The sequence below is a fragment of the Ranitomeya variabilis genome, chromosome 2 (genome assembly GCF_051348905.1).
Source record: "Ranitomeya variabilis isolate aRanVar5 chromosome 2, aRanVar5.hap1, whole genome shotgun sequence".
Taxonomy (NCBI): Eukaryota; Metazoa; Chordata; class Amphibia; order Anura; family Dendrobatidae; genus Ranitomeya; species Ranitomeya variabilis.
Genome location: NC_135233.1, coordinates 114,415,560 through 114,435,792, shown reverse-complemented (window position 1 = coordinate 114,435,792; position 20,233 = coordinate 114,415,560). Strand labels below are relative to the sequence as shown.

At 39.2% G+C, this 20,233-nt stretch overlaps 1 protein-coding gene and 3 long non-coding RNA genes across 7 annotated transcripts; 1 reads left to right on the top strand and 3 right to left on the bottom strand.

Moving 5' to 3' along the window:
* Nucleotides 1-472: 472 nt before the first annotated feature.
* Nucleotides 473-3,159, bottom strand: LOC143809164 (uncharacterized). The gene is made up of 3 exons (XR_013222111.1): nucleotides 3,089-3,159; nucleotides 2,836-3,000; nucleotides 473-584 (listed from the first exon to the last, which is right to left on the bottom strand). It is a non-coding gene; the product is annotated as an uncharacterized LOC143809164 (long non-coding RNA).
* A 2,352-nt stretch (nucleotides 3,160-5,511) lies between these two features.
* On the bottom strand, nucleotides 5,512-8,198 carry LOC143809163 (uncharacterized). Its single transcript, XR_013222110.1, has 3 exons — nucleotides 8,128-8,198; nucleotides 7,875-8,039; nucleotides 5,512-5,623 (listed from the first exon to the last, which is right to left on the bottom strand). It is a non-coding gene; the product is annotated as an uncharacterized LOC143809163 (long non-coding RNA).
* Nucleotides 8,199-10,550: 2,352 nt separating this feature from the next.
* On the bottom strand, nucleotides 10,551-13,237 carry LOC143809162 (uncharacterized). Its single transcript, XR_013222109.1, has 3 exons — nucleotides 13,167-13,237; nucleotides 12,914-13,078; nucleotides 10,551-10,662 (listed from the first exon to the last, which is right to left on the bottom strand). It is a non-coding gene; the product is annotated as an uncharacterized LOC143809162 (long non-coding RNA).
* A 3,721-nt stretch (nucleotides 13,238-16,958) lies between these two features.
* On the top strand, nucleotides 16,959-19,990 carry LOC143809161 (uncharacterized). Of its 4 annotated transcripts, XM_077292302.1 has the most exons (6): nucleotides 16,959-17,425; nucleotides 17,484-17,609; nucleotides 17,831-17,966; nucleotides 18,067-18,258; nucleotides 18,974-19,166; nucleotides 19,521-19,990. In XM_077292302.1, the coding sequence occupies exons 1-3, from the start codon at nucleotides 16,984-16,986 to the stop codon at nucleotides 17,872-17,874; spliced, it is 612 nt and encodes a 203-aa protein (XP_077148417.1). In that variant the 5' UTR covers nucleotides 16,959-16,983; the 3' UTR covers nucleotides 17,875-17,966; nucleotides 18,067-18,258; nucleotides 18,974-19,166; nucleotides 19,521-19,990. The 4 variants fall into 4 exon arrangements, with proteins under 4 accessions (XP_077148417.1, XP_077148416.1, XP_077148419.1 ...); XM_077292301.1 differs by lacking the exon at nucleotides 19,521-19,990 and having other exon boundaries at nucleotides 18,974-19,299; XM_077292304.1 differs by lacking the exon at nucleotides 19,521-19,990 and having other exon boundaries at nucleotides 18,067-18,267; nucleotides 18,974-19,299.
* Nucleotides 19,991-20,233: the final 243 nt, after the last annotated feature.

Below are 20,233 nucleotides of genomic sequence, written 5' to 3'. Positions count from 1 at the left end.
ATGCGCTAGCCGTATGCCAAAAGAGCTGAGGAAAACGTCAATAAGAAAAGAAAGGAAAGAATGGGGGAAGCACTCGTAGAGATGACGCGCCAACTGGATTAATGAATATCAAGTGTAAAAGGAAATAAAACTGTGCAATAAAGAAAATATTAGAAGTGGGGTAAGAAAAAATCTAAATAATATATACAGGCACATATAAAGAAAATGTGCCTGACTCAAATTTATGTTGTATACAGTGACTGTTATTATAATCAGACAGTTCATTATCATAAAAAGTAAATATTATACTGTGATAACAAAATTATTTTAACAGAAAGTAAGACAAATAACCATGCCTCAAAACACAGTTGTGTGCATTATTAAACATGAACAATTAAATGAACGTGATGTAACAATACTAATAAAGACTCATATCTTGTAAACATATTTAAAACGGCTTCATCATCCCAGAGTTGTATAGCTTTCCCAAGATGGAATCTTTTCCAGGGTAGATAATTCGATTTTTCCAGATATTCAGTAAAAGGACCATCCCAAGCTCATCATCCCACGCTGAACAAGTGCTCCAAATAGAAGATTCTCGCTCTCTAAAAAATATATATATTACAAACACAATCAATTAAAATACTAACGCACAGACACATATATTAAAACCATATAAAAGAAAAGAAACAACAGGAAAATGGGAGATAGTCTTTCTAATATTCTTATACCTTATTTTATATTATAAGATTTCTCACCTGCAATATTTATTTTAATTTTTTCACAAAAATGCCATGAACCCCAAGTTTTCATTCAGGCCATCTGGGGCCATAGTGCCCAAGAGGTAAATCCATTTACTCTCTTTCTGAGCAAGGATTTTACTTAAATTCCCTCCTCTTGGTCCCAAATGGACCTGATCAATGGCTTGAATTCTCAAGCCGGATGGGTCACATTGATGAAAGGACTTAAAATGCCTTGGTAGCGTTTTCAAGGAGGCAATATCCTCTACTGCTGATGCCTTCTCTATATCTCTAACGTGTTCTCTGGTTCTAATCCTGAGTTCACGGGTAGTAAGGCCTATATAAATCTTTTTGCAGGGGCAAGAAGCATGATATACAACCCCCTTTGAAGAACAGGTAAGTTTTTTCCAGATCTTAAAAGTTCTTGTATTATTGTGATTATGAAAACAGGTACTCTTAAAGTGGTTATTACATGCTCTGCAGTCATTACATGGAAAAAATCCCTGGAGTTTTGATTCCATCTTCTCTCCAGTTTGTTTGAGGTAATGACTGTGTACCAAAAAATCGCCTAAGTTTTTAGATCGCCTGGGGGTTAGTAGTGGTCGTTTCGGTAAAATCCTCCTCAAAATTGGGTCAGATTGTAGAATAGCCCAATGTTTTTCAAATATTAACACTAGATTAGGCCATTGTTTATTATTTGCGGTAATAAATCTTACATAGTTAGAGGTCTCCTTTTGGATTGTTTTTTGCTTGTATAGCAGTTCCTCTCTAGAATATCCAATTGCCTTTTTGAACCCTCTTTTTATAATCCTCTTACTGTACCCTCGGTCAGATAGCCTATGGGCCAAATCTGAAGCTTGCCGCATAAAGTCCTCTTCCGTAGTACATATCCTTTTTAATCTCATGAATTGGCCAGTTGGAATACCTTTTATTGTAGACCTATGATGTGCTGAGGCCGCGTGCAGCAGACTATTAGTCGCTGTTTCTTTTCTGAAAACGTCCGTGATTACATTTCCATCCGCCAAAGCCTCAATTTTGAGGTCCAGGAATTCCACTTTCCTTCCATAATTAAATGTGAGTTTGATATTGAACTCATTTTGGTTCAGCCTCTTCATGAGAGAAAATAAATTTTCAACCGAGCCTTCCCATATGAAGATTATGTCGTCTATGTAGCGACTCCACCCATGGATGGAGTCACTACCGACGACAGCCTCTTCCTGGAAGATCCTCCTCTCCCAATATCCCATGAAAAGGTTTGCATACGAGGGGGCACAAGAGGCCCCCATCGCTGTACCTTGTTCCTGTAAAAAGATCTCATTGTTGAATATAAAGACATTATGCTCTAATACAAACCTGAGGAGTATCAGTATAAATTCTATTAGAGGGGGGTCCAAATTACTCTCATAGAGGAAATGAGCGACTGCCGACACACCATCCTCATGCCTTATGGATGAATATAAGGCTTCTACATCTGCAGTAACAAAAATTGCCCCCTCCTCCAACTGCAGTGAGTCTAGTCTTCTCAGCATACTAGTCGTATCTTTGATGTAAGAGGGTAGGGAAAGCACAAAAGGCTGCAAATAATAATCAATTATTGCACAAATATTTTCACATAGGCCTCCCATAGCCGACACTATAGGCCTCCCAGGAGGATCTATTGGATCCTTGTGCAGCTTCGGTAAAATATAAAAAGTTGCGAGTTTTGGTTGTAGTTTTTTTGTTTCATCTACCACTTTTTTAGGGATAATACCATCCTCATATGCTGTTTCAAGTATATCAATCAAGTTTTGCTGATATTCAGGTAGGGGGTTAAACGGCAATTTCCTATAACACTGGTCGTGATTCAAGATTTTTGTCACCTGTCTTTCATATAGAACACATGGCCAAATTACCGTATTTCCCCCTTTGTCTGCTTTTTTGATTACTATATCATCCAAAGATTGTAATTCTACTAGTGCTTTTTTATCTTTACCGTTCAAATTTGAGACCCACTCAGGAACCCGGGGTAAGTTTTCCACCTCCTCAGTCACCAGTTTAGTAAAAATTTCCACGGCTGAGCAAGTGCTCAGACTTGGGAACTTACGTGATTTGCTAATCAAATGAGTAGGGAACTTACCCTCTTCCAATGTTTTGTTCTCATCCAAGAGATCTTCTAAGTCCTTCAAGGTCTCTCTTTCAGCTTCAGTAAAGCCATCTGAAGCACCATCATTTTTGTAGTGTAATTTCTGTAGGATGACCTTCCTGGCAAAAAGGTGAAGGTCCTTCACTACCTGGAAAGTGTCTAAATGTGAGGAGGGGGAGAAATTAAGGCCTTTTTCCAATAGTTTCAATTGAGAATCACTCAAAGTATGGTTTGACAAGTTAATTACCTTTGGTTTCTCCATGAATTTCCTATTCGCCTTTTTATGATGAAAAATATCAGGGTATTTTTTGTTTTCACGATTACCTGCCCTGGTTTGCATGCGACTCTCCTCACTACTTTCAGCTTCACTACATGAGGTGCTGCTTTCGGCATAAGATCTCTGCTCACGTCTCAAATTTGAATCTTTAAAACTGTCTGAGTTAGATTTTTTCTTTGGGAGTTGCCATCTAAATATTTTGTCTGCTTCGAAATCAGCCGTGTCCCTCAGAAATTTCTTGAGCTTTAGTTCACTGATATCTTTTTCCCATTTATCTATGTCTTTTTCCAGAGTTGTAATGAAATTCTCCATTTTATCAGCGGCTAGTTGCCTCTTGAGAGTTTTATGCAGTTCCTCGATTTCCATATCCAGAGTATTCATGCTATTTGTATTTTTGTCAATTATAATTTTAATGAACTCAATTGAGCATGTAATAGCTGCCTTTTTCCACCTCTGGATTAAATCAGCATCTTCCAATTCAAAGGAAGGGTAAACTTGCACTCTAAGTCCTCTAGGAATGATATTTTGTGCTATATAGTTCTCCAAGGTGGCCCTATTCCACCATAATCTTGTTTTCTTGTGAATGGCATTTTTATATTGCAGGGAGAGGTTTCTATGTTCTACCGTAAATTCCTGTGATCCCACCGAAACCCCTTGCTTAAACAAATCCGATACTTTTGTCCGCCAGGTAGTTTCCCTGGCCCTTAGGTCCATTTTAGACATCACGAAAACTCTGTTAAACAACAGAACAGCAATTTTATACATTACCAAAAGAGAGGAGTGGTCCAATAGCGAAATAGTCACCTCCAATCACTATATTTAATTCATCATCATCAGAAAATAACTGATGAATTACCGAGGCTAAGACAGATATAAATAAAATAAATATATTTTTATTAACAATAACAATACATAAAAACTCACATAAACAAAGCAAGGAAATTTCTGGAATATGAAATAACTAATGGTCATATCATTGTAAGGGTCAAAACATTCTAAGACCCGCGGATACAAAACAATACATATTGGTGTGTCACTGTATAAAGGTATATTTCAAACATATATTGTTTTCAATCAAGCTCTGTTGCTGTTTCTAATAGAGTTCGTCTCATGCATAAATAAGACAGCAAGAAGGTAGGCACTATATAAAAGTGCTCTGTGCTGTGCAAAAAATTATGTGCTCAGTGCTAGATAGCAATGCACTTATGCCAAACTCCAAAAAATAGGTAGGCACTAAATAAAGTGCTCAGTGCTGTACAAAAAATACTGTACTCAGTACTGGATGGCAATGCACTAATAGAAAACTCCAATAGAAAATTCAGAAAGTACTATATAAGGTGCTCCGATACATTTTATAGCAAAAAACAGTAGATAATAAACTGGCACTATATAGAGTGCTCTATGCTGTTCAAACAATAGTATGCTTAGTGCTATATAACAATGCACCTATCAATAATCTCCAACAAATAGGCTAACCGGCACTACATAAAGTGCTCCATGCTTGTATAAACAGTGCATATCGATGGATGCATGTAGATGTATAGCAGAGCCTCCATAAAAGCAAATAGAGCTGAAAAATAACAATGCCGTAAAAGTGACCATAACCTCCGCCTGTGAATCTCGCTACTTACATTAAGAAAGACCATTAGTGACCCCGACAGCGCCGTTTCGCCATGTTGGCTTCCTCAATAGGGGCGTATACATGTTTTCACCAGACCGCGTTTATAAGTCCACATAGGGCACATATCAACAGCTGATTCAAAAGTCGGCATTAACGGCGTTCAATTGCGCATGCGTCGTTTTTCGGACTGTTACTCCTAAAGGGTGACTTCCCTTGCCGCACGCCTGGAACGCAGGCGTGACACGCACTGCATCCAGAGAAAGGCGGGGTAGGAAGTCACGGAGTCGCCCCAAACTGCGCATGCGCTAGCCGTATGCCAAAAGAGCTGAGGAAAACGTCAATAAGAAAAGAAAGGAAAGAATGGGGGAAGCACTCGTAGAGATGACGCGCCAACTGGATTAATGAATATCAAGTGTAAAAGGAAATAAAACTGTGCAATAAAGAAAATATTAGAAGTGGGGTAAGAAAAAATCTAAATAATATATACAGGCACATATAAAGAAAATGTGCCTGACTCAAATTTATGTTGTATACAGTGACTGTTATTATAATCAGACAGTTCATTATCATAAAAAGTAAATATTATACTGTGATAACAAAATTATTTTAACAGAAAGTAAGACAAATAACCATGCCTCAAAACACAGTTGTGTGCATTATTAAACATGAACAATTAAATGAACGTGATGTAACAATACTAATAAAGACTCATATCTTGTAAACATATTTAAAACGGCTTCATCATCCCAGAGTTGTATAGCTTTCCCAAGATGGAATCTTTTCCAGGGTAGATAATTCGATTTTTCCAGATATTCAGTAAAAGGACCATCCCAAGCTCATCATCCCACGCTGAACAAGTGCTCCAAATAGAAGATTCTCGCTCTCTAAAAAATATATATATTACAAACACAATCAATTAAAATACTAACGCACAGACACATATATTAAAACCATATAAAAGAAAAGAAACAACAGGAAAATGGGAGATAGTCTTTCTAATATTCTTATACCTTATTTTATATTATAAGATTTCTCACCTGCAATATTTATTTTAATTTTTTCACAAAAATGCCATGAACCCCAAGTTTTCATTCAGGCCATCTGGGGCCATAGTGCCCAAGAGGTAAATCCATTTACTCTCTTTCTGAGCAAGGATTTTACTTAAATTCCCTCCTCTTGGTCCCAAATGGACCTGATCAATGGCTTGAATTCTCAAGCCGGATGGGTCACATTGATGAAAGGACTTAAAATGCCTTGGTAGCGTTTTCAAGGAGGCAATATCCTCTACTGCTGATGCCTTCTCTATATCTCTAACGTGTTCTCTGGTTCTAATCCTGAGTTCACGGGTAGTAAGGCCTATATAAATCTTTTTGCAGGGGCAAGAAGCATGATATACAACCCCCTTTGAAGAACAGGTAAGTTTTTTCCAGATCTTAAAAGTTCTTGTATTATTGTGATTATGAAAACAGGTACTCTTAAAGTGGTTATTACATGCTCTGCAGTCATTACATGGAAAAAATCCCTGGAGTTTTGATTCCATCTTCTCTCCAGTTTGTTTGAGGTAATGACTGTGTACCAAAAAATCGCCTAAGTTTTTAGATCGCCTGGGGGTTAGTAGTGGTCGTTTCGGTAAAATCCTCCTCAAAATTGGGTCAGATTGTAGAATAGCCCAATGTTTTTCAAATATTAACACTAGATTAGGCCATTGTTTATTATTTGCGGTAATAAATCTTACATAGTTAGAGGTCTCCTTTTGGATTGTTTTTTGCTTGTATAGCAGTTCCTCTCTAGAATATCCAATTGCCTTTTTGAACCCTCTTTTTATAATCCTCTTACTGTACCCTCGGTCAGATAGCCTATGGGCCAAATCTGAAGCTTGCCGCATAAAGTCCTCTTCCGTAGTACATATCCTTTTTAATCTCATGAATTGGCCAGTTGGAATACCTTTTATTGTAGACCTATGATGTGCTGAGGCCGCGTGCAGCAGACTATTAGTCGCTGTTTCTTTTCTGAAAACGTCCGTGATTACATTTCCATCCGCCAAAGCCTCAATTTTGAGGTCCAGGAATTCCACTTTCCTTCCATAATTAAATGTGAGTTTGATATTGAACTCATTTTGGTTCAGCCTCTTCATGAGAGAAAATAAATTTTCAACCGAGCCTTCCCATATGAAGATTATGTCGTCTATGTAGCGACTCCACCCATGGATGGAGTCACTACCGACGACAGCCTCTTCCTGGAAGATCCTCCTCTCCCAATATCCCATGAAAAGGTTTGCATACGAGGGGGCACAAGAGGCCCCCATCGCTGTACCTTGTTCCTGTAAAAAGATCTCATTGTTGAATATAAAGACATTATGCTCTAATACAAACCTGAGGAGTATCAGTATAAATTCTATTAGAGGGGGGTCCAAATTACTCTCATAGAGGAAATGAGCGACTGCCGACACACCATCCTCATGCCTTATGGATGAATATAAGGCTTCTACATCTGCAGTAACAAAAATTGCCCCCTCCTCCAACTGCAGTGAGTCTAGTCTTCTCAGCATACTAGTCGTATCTTTGATGTAAGAGGGTAGGGAAAGCACAAAAGGCTGCAAATAATAATCAATTATTGCACAAATATTTTCACATAGGCCTCCCATAGCCGACACTATAGGCCTCCCAGGAGGATCTATTGGATCCTTGTGCAGCTTCGGTAAAATATAAAAAGTTGCGAGTTTTGGTTGTAGTTTTTTTGTTTCATCTACCACTTTTTTAGGGATAATACCATCCTCATATGCTGTTTCAAGTATATCAATCAAGTTTTGCTGATATTCAGGTAGGGGGTTAAACGGCAATTTCCTATAACACTGGTCGTGATTCAAGATTTTTGTCACCTGTCTTTCATATAGAACACATGGCCAAATTACCGTATTTCCCCCTTTGTCTGCTTTTTTGATTACTATATCATCCAAAGATTGTAATTCTACTAGTGCTTTTTTATCTTTACCGTTCAAATTTGAGACCCACTCAGGAACCCGGGGTAAGTTTTCCACCTCCTCAGTCACCAGTTTAGTAAAAATTTCCACGGCTGAGCAAGTGCTCAGACTTGGGAACTTACGTGATTTGCTAATCAAATGAGTAGGGAACTTACCCTCTTCCAATGTTTTGTTCTCATCCAAGAGATCTTCTAAGTCCTTCAAGGTCTCTCTTTCAGCTTCAGTAAAGCCATCTGAAGCACCATCATTTTTGTAGTGTAATTTCTGTAGGATGACCTTCCTGGCAAAAAGGTGAAGGTCCTTCACTACCTGGAAAGTGTCTAAATGTGAGGAGGGGGAGAAATTAAGGCCTTTTTCCAATAGTTTCAATTGAGAATCACTCAAAGTATGGTTTGACAAGTTAATTACCTTTGGTTTCTCCATGAATTTCCTATTCGCCTTTTTATGATGAAAAATATCAGGGTATTTTTTGTTTTCACGATTACCTGCCCTGGTTTGCATGCGACTCTCCTCACTACTTTCAGCTTCACTACATGAGGTGCTGCTTTCGGCATAAGATCTCTGCTCACGTCTCAAATTTGAATCTTTAAAACTGTCTGAGTTAGATTTTTTCTTTGGGAGTTGCCATCTAAATATTTTGTCTGCTTCGAAATCAGCCGTGTCCCTCAGAAATTTCTTGAGCTTTAGTTCACTGATATCTTTTTCCCATTTATCTATGTCTTTTTCCAGAGTTGTAATGAAATTCTCCATTTTATCAGCGGCTAGTTGCCTCTTGAGAGTTTTATGCAGTTCCTCGATTTCCATATCCAGAGTATTCATGCTATTTGTATTTTTGTCAATTATAATTTTAATGAACTCAATTGAGCATGTAATAGCTGCCTTTTTCCACCTCTGGATTAAATCAGCATCTTCCAATTCAAAGGAAGGGTAAACTTGCACTCTAAGTCCTCTAGGAATGATATTTTGTGCTATATAGTTCTCCAAGGTGGCCCTATTCCACCATAATCTTGTTTTCTTGTGAATGGCATTTTTATATTGCAGGGAGAGGTTTCTATGTTCTACCGTAAATTCCTGTGATCCCACCGAAACCCCTTGCTTAAACAAATCCGATACTTTTGTCCGCCAGGTAGTTTCCCTGGCCCTTAGGTCCATTTTAGACATCACGAAAACTCTGTTAAACAACAGAACAGCAATTTTATACATTACCAAAAGAGAGGAGTGGTCCAATAGCGAAATAGTCACCTCCAATCACTATATTTAATTCATCATCATCAGAAAATAACTGATGAATTACCGAGGCTAAGACAGATATAAATAAAATAAATATATTTTTATTAACAATAACAATACATAAAAACTCACATAAACAAAGCAAGGAAATTTCTGGAATATGAAATAACTAATGGTCATATCATTGTAAGGGTCAAAACATTCTAAGACCCGCGGATACAAAACAATACATATTGGTGTGTCACTGTATAAAGGTATATTTCAAACATATATTGTTTTCAATCAAGCTCTGTTGCTGTTTCTAATAGAGTTCGTCTCATGCATAAATAAGACAGCAAGAAGGTAGGCACTATATAAAAGTGCTCTGTGCTGTGCAAAAAATTATGTGCTCAGTGCTAGATAGCAATGCACTTATGCCAAACTCCAAAAAATAGGTAGGCACTAAATAAAGTGCTCAGTGCTGTACAAAAAATACTGTACTCAGTACTGGATGGCAATGCACTAATAGAAAACTCCAATAGAAAATTCAGAAAGTACTATATAAGGTGCTCCGATACATTTTATAGCAAAAAACAGTAGATAATAAACTGGCACTATATAGAGTGCTCTATGCTGTTCAAACAATAGTATGCTTAGTGCTATATAACAATGCACCTATCAATAATCTCCAACAAATAGGCTAACCGGCACTACATAAAGTGCTCCATGCTTGTATAAACAGTGCATATCGATGGATGCATGTAGATGTATAGCAGAGCCTCCATAAAAGCAAATAGAGCTGAAAAATAACAATGCCGTAAAAGTGACCATAACCTCCGCCTGTGAATCTCGCTACTTACATTAAGAAAGACCATTAGTGACCCCGACAGCGCCGTTTCGCCATGTTGGCTTCCTCAATAGGGGCGTATACATGTGTTCACCAGACCGCGTTTATAAGTCCACATAGGGCACATATCAACAGCTGATTCAAAAGTCGGCATTAACGGCGTTCAATTGCGCATGCGTCGTTTTTCGGACTGTTACTCCTAAAGGGTGACTTCCCTTGCCGCACGCCTGGAACGCAGGCGTGACACGCACTGCATCCAGAGAAAGGCGGGGTAGGAAGTCACGGAGTCGCCCCAAACTGCGCATGCGCTAGCCGTATGCCAAAAGAGCTGAGGAAAACGTCAATAAGAAAAGAAAGGAAAGAATGGGGGAAGCACTCGTAGAGATGACGCGCCAACTGGATTAATGAATATCAAGTGTAAAAGGAAATAAAACTGTGCAATAAAGAAAATATTAGAAGTGGGGTAAGAAAAAATCTAAATAATATATACAGGCACATATAAAGAAAATGTGCCTGACTCAAATTTATGTTGTATACAGTGACTGTTATTATAATCAGACAGTTCATTATCATAAAAAGTAAATATTATACTGTGATAACAAAATTATTTTAACAGAAAGTAAGACAAATAACCATGCCTCAAAACACAGTTGTGTGCATTATTAAACATGAACAATTAAATGAACGTGATGTAACAATACTAATAAAGACTCATATCTTGTAAACATATTTAAAACGGCTTCATCATCCCAGAGTTGTATAGCTTTCCCAAGATGGAATCTTTTCCAGGGTAGATAATTCGATTTTTCCAGATATTCAGTAAAAGGACCATCCCAAGCTCATCATCCCACGCTGAACAAGTGCTCCAAATAGAAGATTCTCGCTCTCTAAAAAATATATATATTACAAACACAATCAATTAAAATACTAACGCACAGACACATATATTAAAACCATATAAAAGAAAAGAAACAACAGGAAAATGGGAGATAGTCTTTCTAATATTCTTATACCTTATTTTATATTATAAGATTTCTCACCTGCAATATTTATTTTAATTTTTTCACAAAAATGCCATGAACCCCAAGTTTTCATTCAGGCCATCTGGGGCCATAGTGCCCAAGAGGTAAATCCATTTACTCTCTTTCTGAGCAAGGATTTTACTTAAATTCCCTCCTCTTGGTCCCAAATGGACCTGATCAATGGCTTGAATTCTCAAGCCGGATGGGTCACATTGATGAAAGGACTTAAAATGCCTTGGTAGCGTTTTCAAGGAGGCAATATCCTCTACTGCTGATGCCTTCTCTATATCTCTAACGTGTTCTCTGGTTCTAATCCTGAGTTCACGGGTAGTAAGGCCTATATAAATCTTTTTGCAGGGGCAAGAAGCATGATATACAACCCCCTTTGAAGAACAGGTAAGTTTTTTCCAGATCTTAAAAGTTCTTGTATTATTGTGATTATGAAAACAGGTACTCTTAAAGTGGTTATTACATGCTCTGCAGTCATTACATGGAAAAAATCCCTGGAGTTTTGATTCCATCTTCTCTCCAGTTTGTTTGAGGTAATGACTGTGTACCAAAAAATCGCCTAAGTTTTTAGATCGCCTGGGGGTTAGTAGTGGTCGTTTCGGTAAAATCCTCCTCAAAATTGGGTCAGATTGTAGAATAGCCCAATGTTTTTCAAATATTAACACTAGATTAGGCCATTGTTTATTATTTGCGGTAATAAATCTTACATAGTTAGAGGTCTCCTTTTGGATTGTTTTTTGCTTGTATAGCAGTTCCTCTCTAGAATATCCAATTGCCTTTTTGAACCCTCTTTTTATAATCCTCTTACTGTACCCTCGGTCAGATAGCCTATGGGCCAAATCTGAAGCTTGCCGCATAAAGTCCTCTTCCGTAGTACATATCCTTTTTAATCTCATGAATTGGCCAGTTGGAATACCTTTTATTGTAGACCTATGATGTGCTGAGGCCGCGTGCAGCAGACTATTAGTCGCTGTTTCTTTTCTGAAAACGTCCGTGATTACATTTCCATCCGCCAAAGCCTCAATTTTGAGGTCCAGGAATTCCACTTTCCTTCCATAATTAAATGTGAGTTTGATATTGAACTCATTTTGGTTCAGCCTCTTCATGAGAGAAAATAAATTTTCAACCGAGCCTTCCCATATGAAGATTATGTCGTCTATGTAGCGACTCCACCCATGGATGGAGTCACTACCGACGACAGCCTCTTCCTGGAAGATCCTCCTCTCCCAATATCCCATGAAAAGGTTTGCATACGAGGGGGCACAAGAGGCCCCCATCGCTGTACCTTGTTCCTGTAAAAAGATCTCATTGTTGAATATAAAGACATTATGCTCTAATACAAACCTGAGGAGTATCAGTATAAATTCTATTAGAGGGGGGTCCAAATTACTCTCATAGAGGAAATGAGCGACTGCCGACACACCATCCTCATGCCTTATGGATGAATATAAGGCTTCTACATCTGCAGTAACAAAAATTGCCCCCTCCTCCAACTGCAGTGAGTCTAGTCTTCTCAGCATACTAGTCGTATCTTTGATGTAAGAGGGTAGGGAAAGCACAAAAGGCTGCAAATAATAATCAATTATTGCACAAATATTTTCACATAGGCCTCCCATAGCCGACACTATAGGCCTCCCAGGAGGATCTATTGGATCCTTGTGCAGCTTCGGTAAAATATAAAAAGTTGCGAGTTTTGGTTGTAGTTTTTTTGTTTCATCTACCACTTTTTTAGGGATAATACCATCCTCATATGCTGTTTCAAGTATATCAATCAAGTTTTGCTGATATTCAGGTAGGGGGTTAAACGGCAATTTCCTATAACACTGGTCGTGATTCAAGATTTTTGTCACCTGTCTTTCATATAGAACACATGGCCAAATTACCGTATTTCCCCCTTTGTCTGCTTTTTTGATTACTATATCATCCAAAGATTGTAATTCTACTAGTGCTTTTTTATCTTTACCGTTCAAATTTGAGACCCACTCAGGAACCCGGGGTAAGTTTTCCACCTCCTCAGTCACCAGTTTAGTAAAAATTTCCACGGCTGAGCAAGTGCTCAGACTTGGGAACTTACGTGATTTGCTAATCAAATGAGTAGGGAACTTACCCTCTTCCAATGTTTTGTTCTCATCCAAGAGATCTTCTAAGTCCTTCAAGGTCTCTCTTTCAGCTTCAGTAAAGCCATCTGAAGCACCATCATTTTTGTAGTGTAATTTCTGTAGGATGACCTTCCTGGCAAAAAGGTGAAGGTCCTTCACTACCTGGAAAGTGTCTAAATGTGAGGAGGGGGAGAAATTAAGGCCTTTTTCCAATAGTTTCAATTGAGAATCACTCAAAGTATGGTTTGACAAGTTAATTACCTTTGGTTTCTCCATGAATTTCCTATTCGCCTTTTTATGATGAAAAATATCAGGGTATTTTTTGTTTTCACGATTACCTGCCCTGGTTTGCATGCGACTCTCCTCACTACTTTCAGCTTCACTACATGAGGTGCTGCTTTCGGCATAAGATCTCTGCTCACGTCTCAAATTTGAATCTTTAAAACTGTCTGAGTTAGATTTTTTCTTTGGGAGTTGCCATCTAAATATTTTGTCTGCTTCGAAATCAGCCGTGTCCCTCAGAAATTTCTTGAGCTTTAGTTCACTGATATCTTTTTCCCAGATTGTAGGTTTGGTGAATTTTACCTGTCTGACTGCAATATGTCAACTATAATGTTTGGTGGAGGAGGGATAATGCTATGGGGCAGTTTATCAGGGTTAGTCTAGGTCCATTAATTCCAGTGAAGACAAATATTGAAGAAAACCTGTCAGCATATTTTTTGCCACCTCATCTTGAACGCAGCATAATGTAGGGATAGAGACCCTGATTCCATTGATGTGTCATCTGTGTATTTTTAATAAGATCACTGTTTTATCAGCAGGAGACAATGGAGGACTAATTAGCCATCATTGTTTGGCAGCTTTCTGCCTATGCACAGTTTACAAAGAAATCTGTCAATCAGCGGTGTACAGAGTTCACCATTTAGAGAACTGGTTAATCTCGGATAGAACATTGATTTGACCAAAACTGCAGCAAGCAGACCAGGAAGTGATACATCTCTGGAATCAGGGTCTCTGTTATGATCTGGTGGCCTAAGAGCAGCATGAGACGTACTCTGGAGAAGGTGGTACCTGTACTGACCGCAGACCCTGAACTTAACACCGCAACTAGAAGTAGCCGTGGAATGTACCTAACACTCCCTGGACATCTCAACACAGCCAGAGGACTAATTACCCCTAGAGATAGAAAAGGGAAAACTATCTTGCCTCAGAGAAAATCCCCAAAGGACAGACAGCCCCCCACAAATATTGACTGTGAGAGGAGAGGGAAATAACATACACAGACTGAAAACAGAATTTAGCAAAGGAGGCCACTTCTAGCTAAATAGAAAGGATAGGACAGAGTACTATGCGGTCAGTATTAAAACACTAGAAAATATCCACCACAGAAAATACCAAAACTCCACATCTAGCTAAAGATATGGAGGGTATATCTGAATCTCCAGAGATACCAGCTTGGCTAAACAAATCCTTATACAGACCAAGCTGGACAAGACAAAAACATGGAAAAGAACTGAACAATAAGGCCCACAGCATGTGGACAGCAAAAATCAAGGCCAGAACTTATCTTTGTTGAAATGAACAGCAAGCAGGAGAGACCAGGCAGGGATGTGGATCCTCCAGGAACAATGGACAACTGGCACTGACTAAAGGGTAGAGCAAGACTAAATAGCCCAGTCAGATTTGCAAAAAGTGGACACACCTGATAAATGCTGCGATCCAGAGACAGCAGCACTACCACTTATAACCACCGGAGGGAGCCCAAGAACAGAATTCACAACAGGTCTCTGTCCCTACATACTGCTTTAAGATGGGTAGCAAAAACCTGGTGACAGATTTCATTTAATACTTCAACATGCCAGGAGATTTTAGACAATTGCATGCTTCCATCTGTGTGGGAACAGTTTGGAGAAAGATCTTCTTTAAGCAAGCATGACTGACCCTGTGCATATAGCAAGGTCCATAAAAGAATGGTTAGGTGAGCTTGGGTTGGAACATATCACTGTCCCACACAGATCACTGACCTCAACCCTCTTGAATACCTTTGGGATGAACAGAAATAGAGATTGTCGTCCAACATCAGTGTCTGACATCACACATCTATTCTGGATGAATGAGTGAAAATTCCCATGCACACTATTCAAAATCTTAAGCCTTCCCAGAAGAATGGAAGATGTTTAAGCTGAAAAAGGGTGACCAAACCCATATTAATGACTATGAATTTAAAAGGGTATGTCTTAAATGCTCCTGTGGGTGTAATATATAGGTGGTCCAACAGACGATTACATTTCAGTATCTACCTACCGCGTATTAAACTTTTTATTGTTTTAGGACTGTGAGATTTGGGCAAACTGATTGGTTGTCAATTAGGGCTTTCAATTACCAACAACACAAATTACTTTTCGTGTCTTTCTCTGAAACCATGCTTGTACCGCACATTAGGTTATCACCTTGTGAATTTCTATTTGAAATCTAAGACAGACAGAAAAAGCCTGAATTGGACAAAACACAGTGCGGATGATCTCGCAAGTTACTGAGGTTACAAAGAGCCATAGGGGCAACAGTTCAACTCCTTACTCTTAATGCAGGAAAAATCTCCTCTGAAGCAATTTCAGTCTTGTCTCTGAGGGTTGATGCGTTCATCCTTCGGAAATGACAAAGTTCTTATGACTCAGAAGCTAAATAACACAAAGCTATTTTTGAGATTTTTAAATAAATAAAGTTGACAACATGTATGAAAAGTAAGCATACTGCCCATGCCCATTTTCCTTAAAAAAGGAATGGGCAACACTTCACATAATACATGAGCATACTGATCCCGCAGCAAATATACCACGTGCAGATCAAGAAGTGTTGTATAGATTAGAGATTATTCAAAAAGATTAATTTTATTTCAATAACTAAAACATACACTAATAACAGAGTGCCTCAAACCATAGAACATACATACACAGGCTCGAATTGGCCCACAGGGTAACAGGGGAATCTCCCGGTGGGCCCCTGTGTAGATCTGGACCCCCAACCCCACTGTATGGGCAGCACTTGGCATAATTCACTTGATTCACTCTGTACAGAAAAAAGCAGCCTCTCATCATTCATTCACCAAATTACCCAGTTTATTATCATATAGAGATATAGGTAAATTTGTGAACAAAAGTAGTTTAATATTTGCAAACAGGTGAAAAGTTGGCCCCCCAAAGTCAATGTTATTGGTGGGCCCTTGTCACCCCAGTCCGACACTGCCTGTATATGTAGCATAAACCCAGACGGTACAGGCCGGGCCATGGCGTATGTGACAGACATGTGTATCACATCACCCCTTGCCTGAACAAAACCGAAAACCGTCCAATGAGGCTAAAAAATGTCACAATGAATATGGCTCTGCATGCACAGCAGGTTCGATGACAATTGGAGGCGGAATTTGTGCTGTTTTGGTTTCTCCATGTAGAGCGCGCTAATGTCCACTGCAGCCGTGACACAGACCTGGCACAGGGAGCAGGCAGTGTGAATCAGATCCTACAGGCAGCATGTTAGGTATTAGTATGTTAGGTATTCATTATGCAAACTAGGGGGCAGGTCAGTGAGGGATCAGTGACCTGTCAGCAGTCAGCATTATGAATATATAATCAGAGCACCACATACACCAGCCCCGTCTTAGGGCACGAGCATATCATTAACTACAAAATGAAAATAAAGATTAAGAAACAACCACAAGATGGATTTCATCAATCAAGATATCATTTTATTCAGTATAACGGCGCCGACCTGACACTGTCCGTAGGTTATTGTGCACAATCCTGCTGACAGGTTCACTTTAAGCAGCACATGAAGTCACTGCCATGCGCTGCACACAAACTGCTATCAAAGGGTGGAAAGTATGGTCATACTAACCAATGTGCTCTGCCATAGTATAACTACTTGTTACCGATGTTAATGCCAGCAGATGTCACGCATGGTTATTTCAGTGACATCATGTGATACAGACAGCCATTGTTACCTCACAGCATGATGTCACAATGATTGTGGTCTGTGTAAACTGGTGTTCCGGGGAAAATGCTCATTTCAGAAGGTGAAGACAATGAGAACAGAGGACCCAGGATCGAAGATACAGATTCTCTTTTCAGGAGGTGAAGACGAGGAAACGGAGGACCCAGGATCGAGGATACAGATTCTCTTTTCAGGAGGTGAAGACGAGGAAATGGAGGACCCAGGATCGAGGATACAGATTCTCTTTTCAGGAGGTGAAGATGAGGAAACGGAGGACCCAGGATCGAGGATACAGATTCTCTTTTCAGGAGGTGAAGACGAGAAGGAGGACCCAGGATCGAGGATACAGATTCTCTTTTCAGGAGGTGAAGACGAGAAGGAGGACCCAGGATCGAGGATACAGATTCTCTTTTCAGGAGGTGAAGACGAAGAAACGGAGGACCCAGGATCGAGGATACAGATTCTCTTTTCAGGAGGTGAAGACGAAGAAACGGAGGACCCAGGATCGAGGATACAGATTCTCTTTTCAGGAGGTGAAGACGAGGCAACGGAGGACCCAGGATCGAGGATACAGATTCTCTTTTTCAGGAGGTGAAGACGAGGAAACGGAGGACCCAGGATCGAGGATACAGATTCTCTTTTCAGGAGGTGAAGACGAGGAAACAGAGTACCCAGGATCGAGCATACTCATTCTCAAGGAGGGAAAGAGGGGAGAGGGTAAGTGAAGCTCACCAGCTCACCATGTTGATTACTTCATTTCTTTAGTATGAGTTCACCTGGAGGGTGCCGTATCCGCTGATGATAACAGCCATGATCAGAGGAAGAAAGGAAATTTAATCGGCACAATCCAATCCAGTAATAAATAATATCATATATTACCAGATTGGATTGTGCCAATTACATTTCCTTTAGTTTTCTCATACTGATTCTCATTTCAGGAGGCAAAGACGAGGAGAAAAGAGGACCTAGCATTGCAGTGTAGATGAGGAGGAGGAGGACCCAGGATAGAGGATACAGATTCTCATTTTAGGAGATACAGATGAGGAGAAGGAGGAGTCAGGATCAAGGATACAGGTAGATTAGAAACTGTAGAGGGTGTTCAGATAGTGAACCTTGTACCAATATGGACATCTACCCTCCAAGTCTATGGTTGTAAAGTACTATATTTCTTTAGTCTTTGCTGTCAGAATCTCTAGACTTTGGATATGAAGTTTCTAACTGAGGTCACAAGGTGGAATGTTGAGCACTCAGAGTTCCATGCAGCAAATGTGAGGTCACCCATGGGGTTATCAGAGCGGTCAACACAAAGATGGCACCTAGGCTGGAGACACCACAGTGGATTGTTCCGTCATTGACACTTCAAGTGGTAATTGTGGTTGGTACAGATAGTTATTGGGGTGAAAAGCTGCCATTATTTCACCACATGAATGAGAGCAGTGTATAAATACTTTGTGGATATATATTGTATTTGCACCATATTTTTTAGCAAATGGCAAATTTCACTGTCTAATAACCTTTTCAAAACATATGTATTTATTAAACTGTTTTTAACTGTATATGTTAAAACATAAAAATAACATGAAGGTGGCATAGTACATTTGACATGAAGTACAATATGTGTATGACTGCACATCTACATATGAGTCACATGTTCTAGACAGTTAATGGCTAGAATAAATACATTTATGTTGCAGTCATTTTTAATATGCATAAAAAAATTCTATTTGCTTAACAATGTTTGCTGTGAATTGTAATACTTGATTCATTGCTCTCATCTAACATTGGGAAGTGTTCTACCATGCTTAAAAAGTTTAACTAACGTAATGTGCCCAAACTATATCATTAAGGTAAGGGATTTGATAAATGTGGAGTACACGAACGACTTTGCATATAGGGGATTGTTATATGTTATACATTATGTTCTCACTTATGTGCAAATAACAGGGAACCTAGTACCAATCTATTTTAAATTCCACGGAGCACATGTAATAAACTCAAACAATCAAAATACATAATTTATTTTTACATTAGCCTTCAGATTTCTAGGCCACTGCATGACACTTATTACTTTTCCTTTCCAGGGACAATATCTGGATGCTGGAATGAAGACTGAAGAACATAACATTATCCATGAGATTATTTGATGCCTTCTGATGTCATCAGAAATGACATTGTGGTTTACCACATCTGCAGGGCTACAGGAAAAAGCCCAATACTGGTTCTATTATTGACCAGTTGATTTATGCCACTTAAGAAATCTGTTATGGTATAATGGTACTAAGTCTGTAACCTAGGATGTAATGTTTGTGGGGTTTAGTGTTTGTAGAGGGGCAGTGTTTGTACGGGGCAGTGTTTGTAGGGGGCAGTGTTTGTAGGGGGTAGTGTTTGTAGGGGGCAGTGTTTGTAGGGGTAGTGTTTGTAGGGGGTAGTGTTTGTAGGGGGCAGTGTTTGTAGGGGGTAGTGTTTGTAGGGGGTAGTGTTTGTAGGGGGCAGTGTTTGCAGGGGGTAGTGTTTGTAGGGGGCAGTGTTTGTAGGGGGCAGTGTTTGTAGGGGGTAGTGTTTGTAGGGGGCAGTGTTTGTAGGGGGGCAGTGTTTGTAGGGGGCAGTGTTTGTTCTCTCTTTTTGCAGTGAAGATGAACGTAACCACACTATGACCTCCCATCGGTGAAGAAGATGTGTGGCGTGCTGCTAGGACATAATAAAGAAGATCTGGTTTCAGGAAACTACACTTATCATCATTGCTATACATATACATCAGTTAGTTGTGATATGGCCTTGGTCCAGGGTTCTTGAACTGATTGCCTTTTCTCGGGGTCGAGAAGGAATTTTTTCCCTGTGACACAGATTGGCTCAATGTGTCCAGGTTTTTTGCCTTCTTCTGGACCAATGGCTTTAGGTAGAAATAGAGATTGTATTTAATAAAATATGTTTAAAATTCAATGATTTGTCTCCTCCTAATTTCTTTATATTACATAGTGCTCTCATAGTTTTTATATGTTAGTTCTCAATTTTACAAACCATGGCTGCTGCAATATGAAGCCAAACAGAATATACAGAGATGGTAATGGATGGATAGATGGCCACATAGGTGAACATATGGTTCATTTTTTTCTGTACTTTCTATTGCAGGTATTAAGAGTCTTTAAATATTTGAATTTGCCAACTTTGTAAAACTTTTCCAGAAAATTCAGTTTGCAGCTATTTGCAATATTGCAAGATCCATAATTGCCTGAAAAACATATGTGTAACTCTGATGTCTCCTAGGATTTTATAGAACTAAACAATTCCAATGGCTTTTTATCAAGTTGACAAAAATGTTCCCTTTATTTAGGCAGTTGGAA

What these genes read in the sequence shown, in the direction of transcription:
- LOC143809161 (XM_077292302.1), top strand. Translation starts at nt 16,984, where the DNA reads ATGAGAACAGAGGACCCAGGATCGAAGATACAGATTCTCTTTTCAGGA. An exon ending in ACAGATTCTCTTTTCAGGAG is followed by an intron (nt 17,426 to 17,483) that starts GTGAAGACGAGG and finishes CTTTTTCAGGAG; the next exon opens with GTGAAGACGAGGAAACGGAG. An exon ending in GGAGGGAAAGAGGGGAGAGG is followed by an intron (nt 17,610 to 17,830) that starts GTAAGTGAAGCT and finishes TTCTCATTTCAG; the next exon opens with GAGGCAAAGACGAGGAGAAA.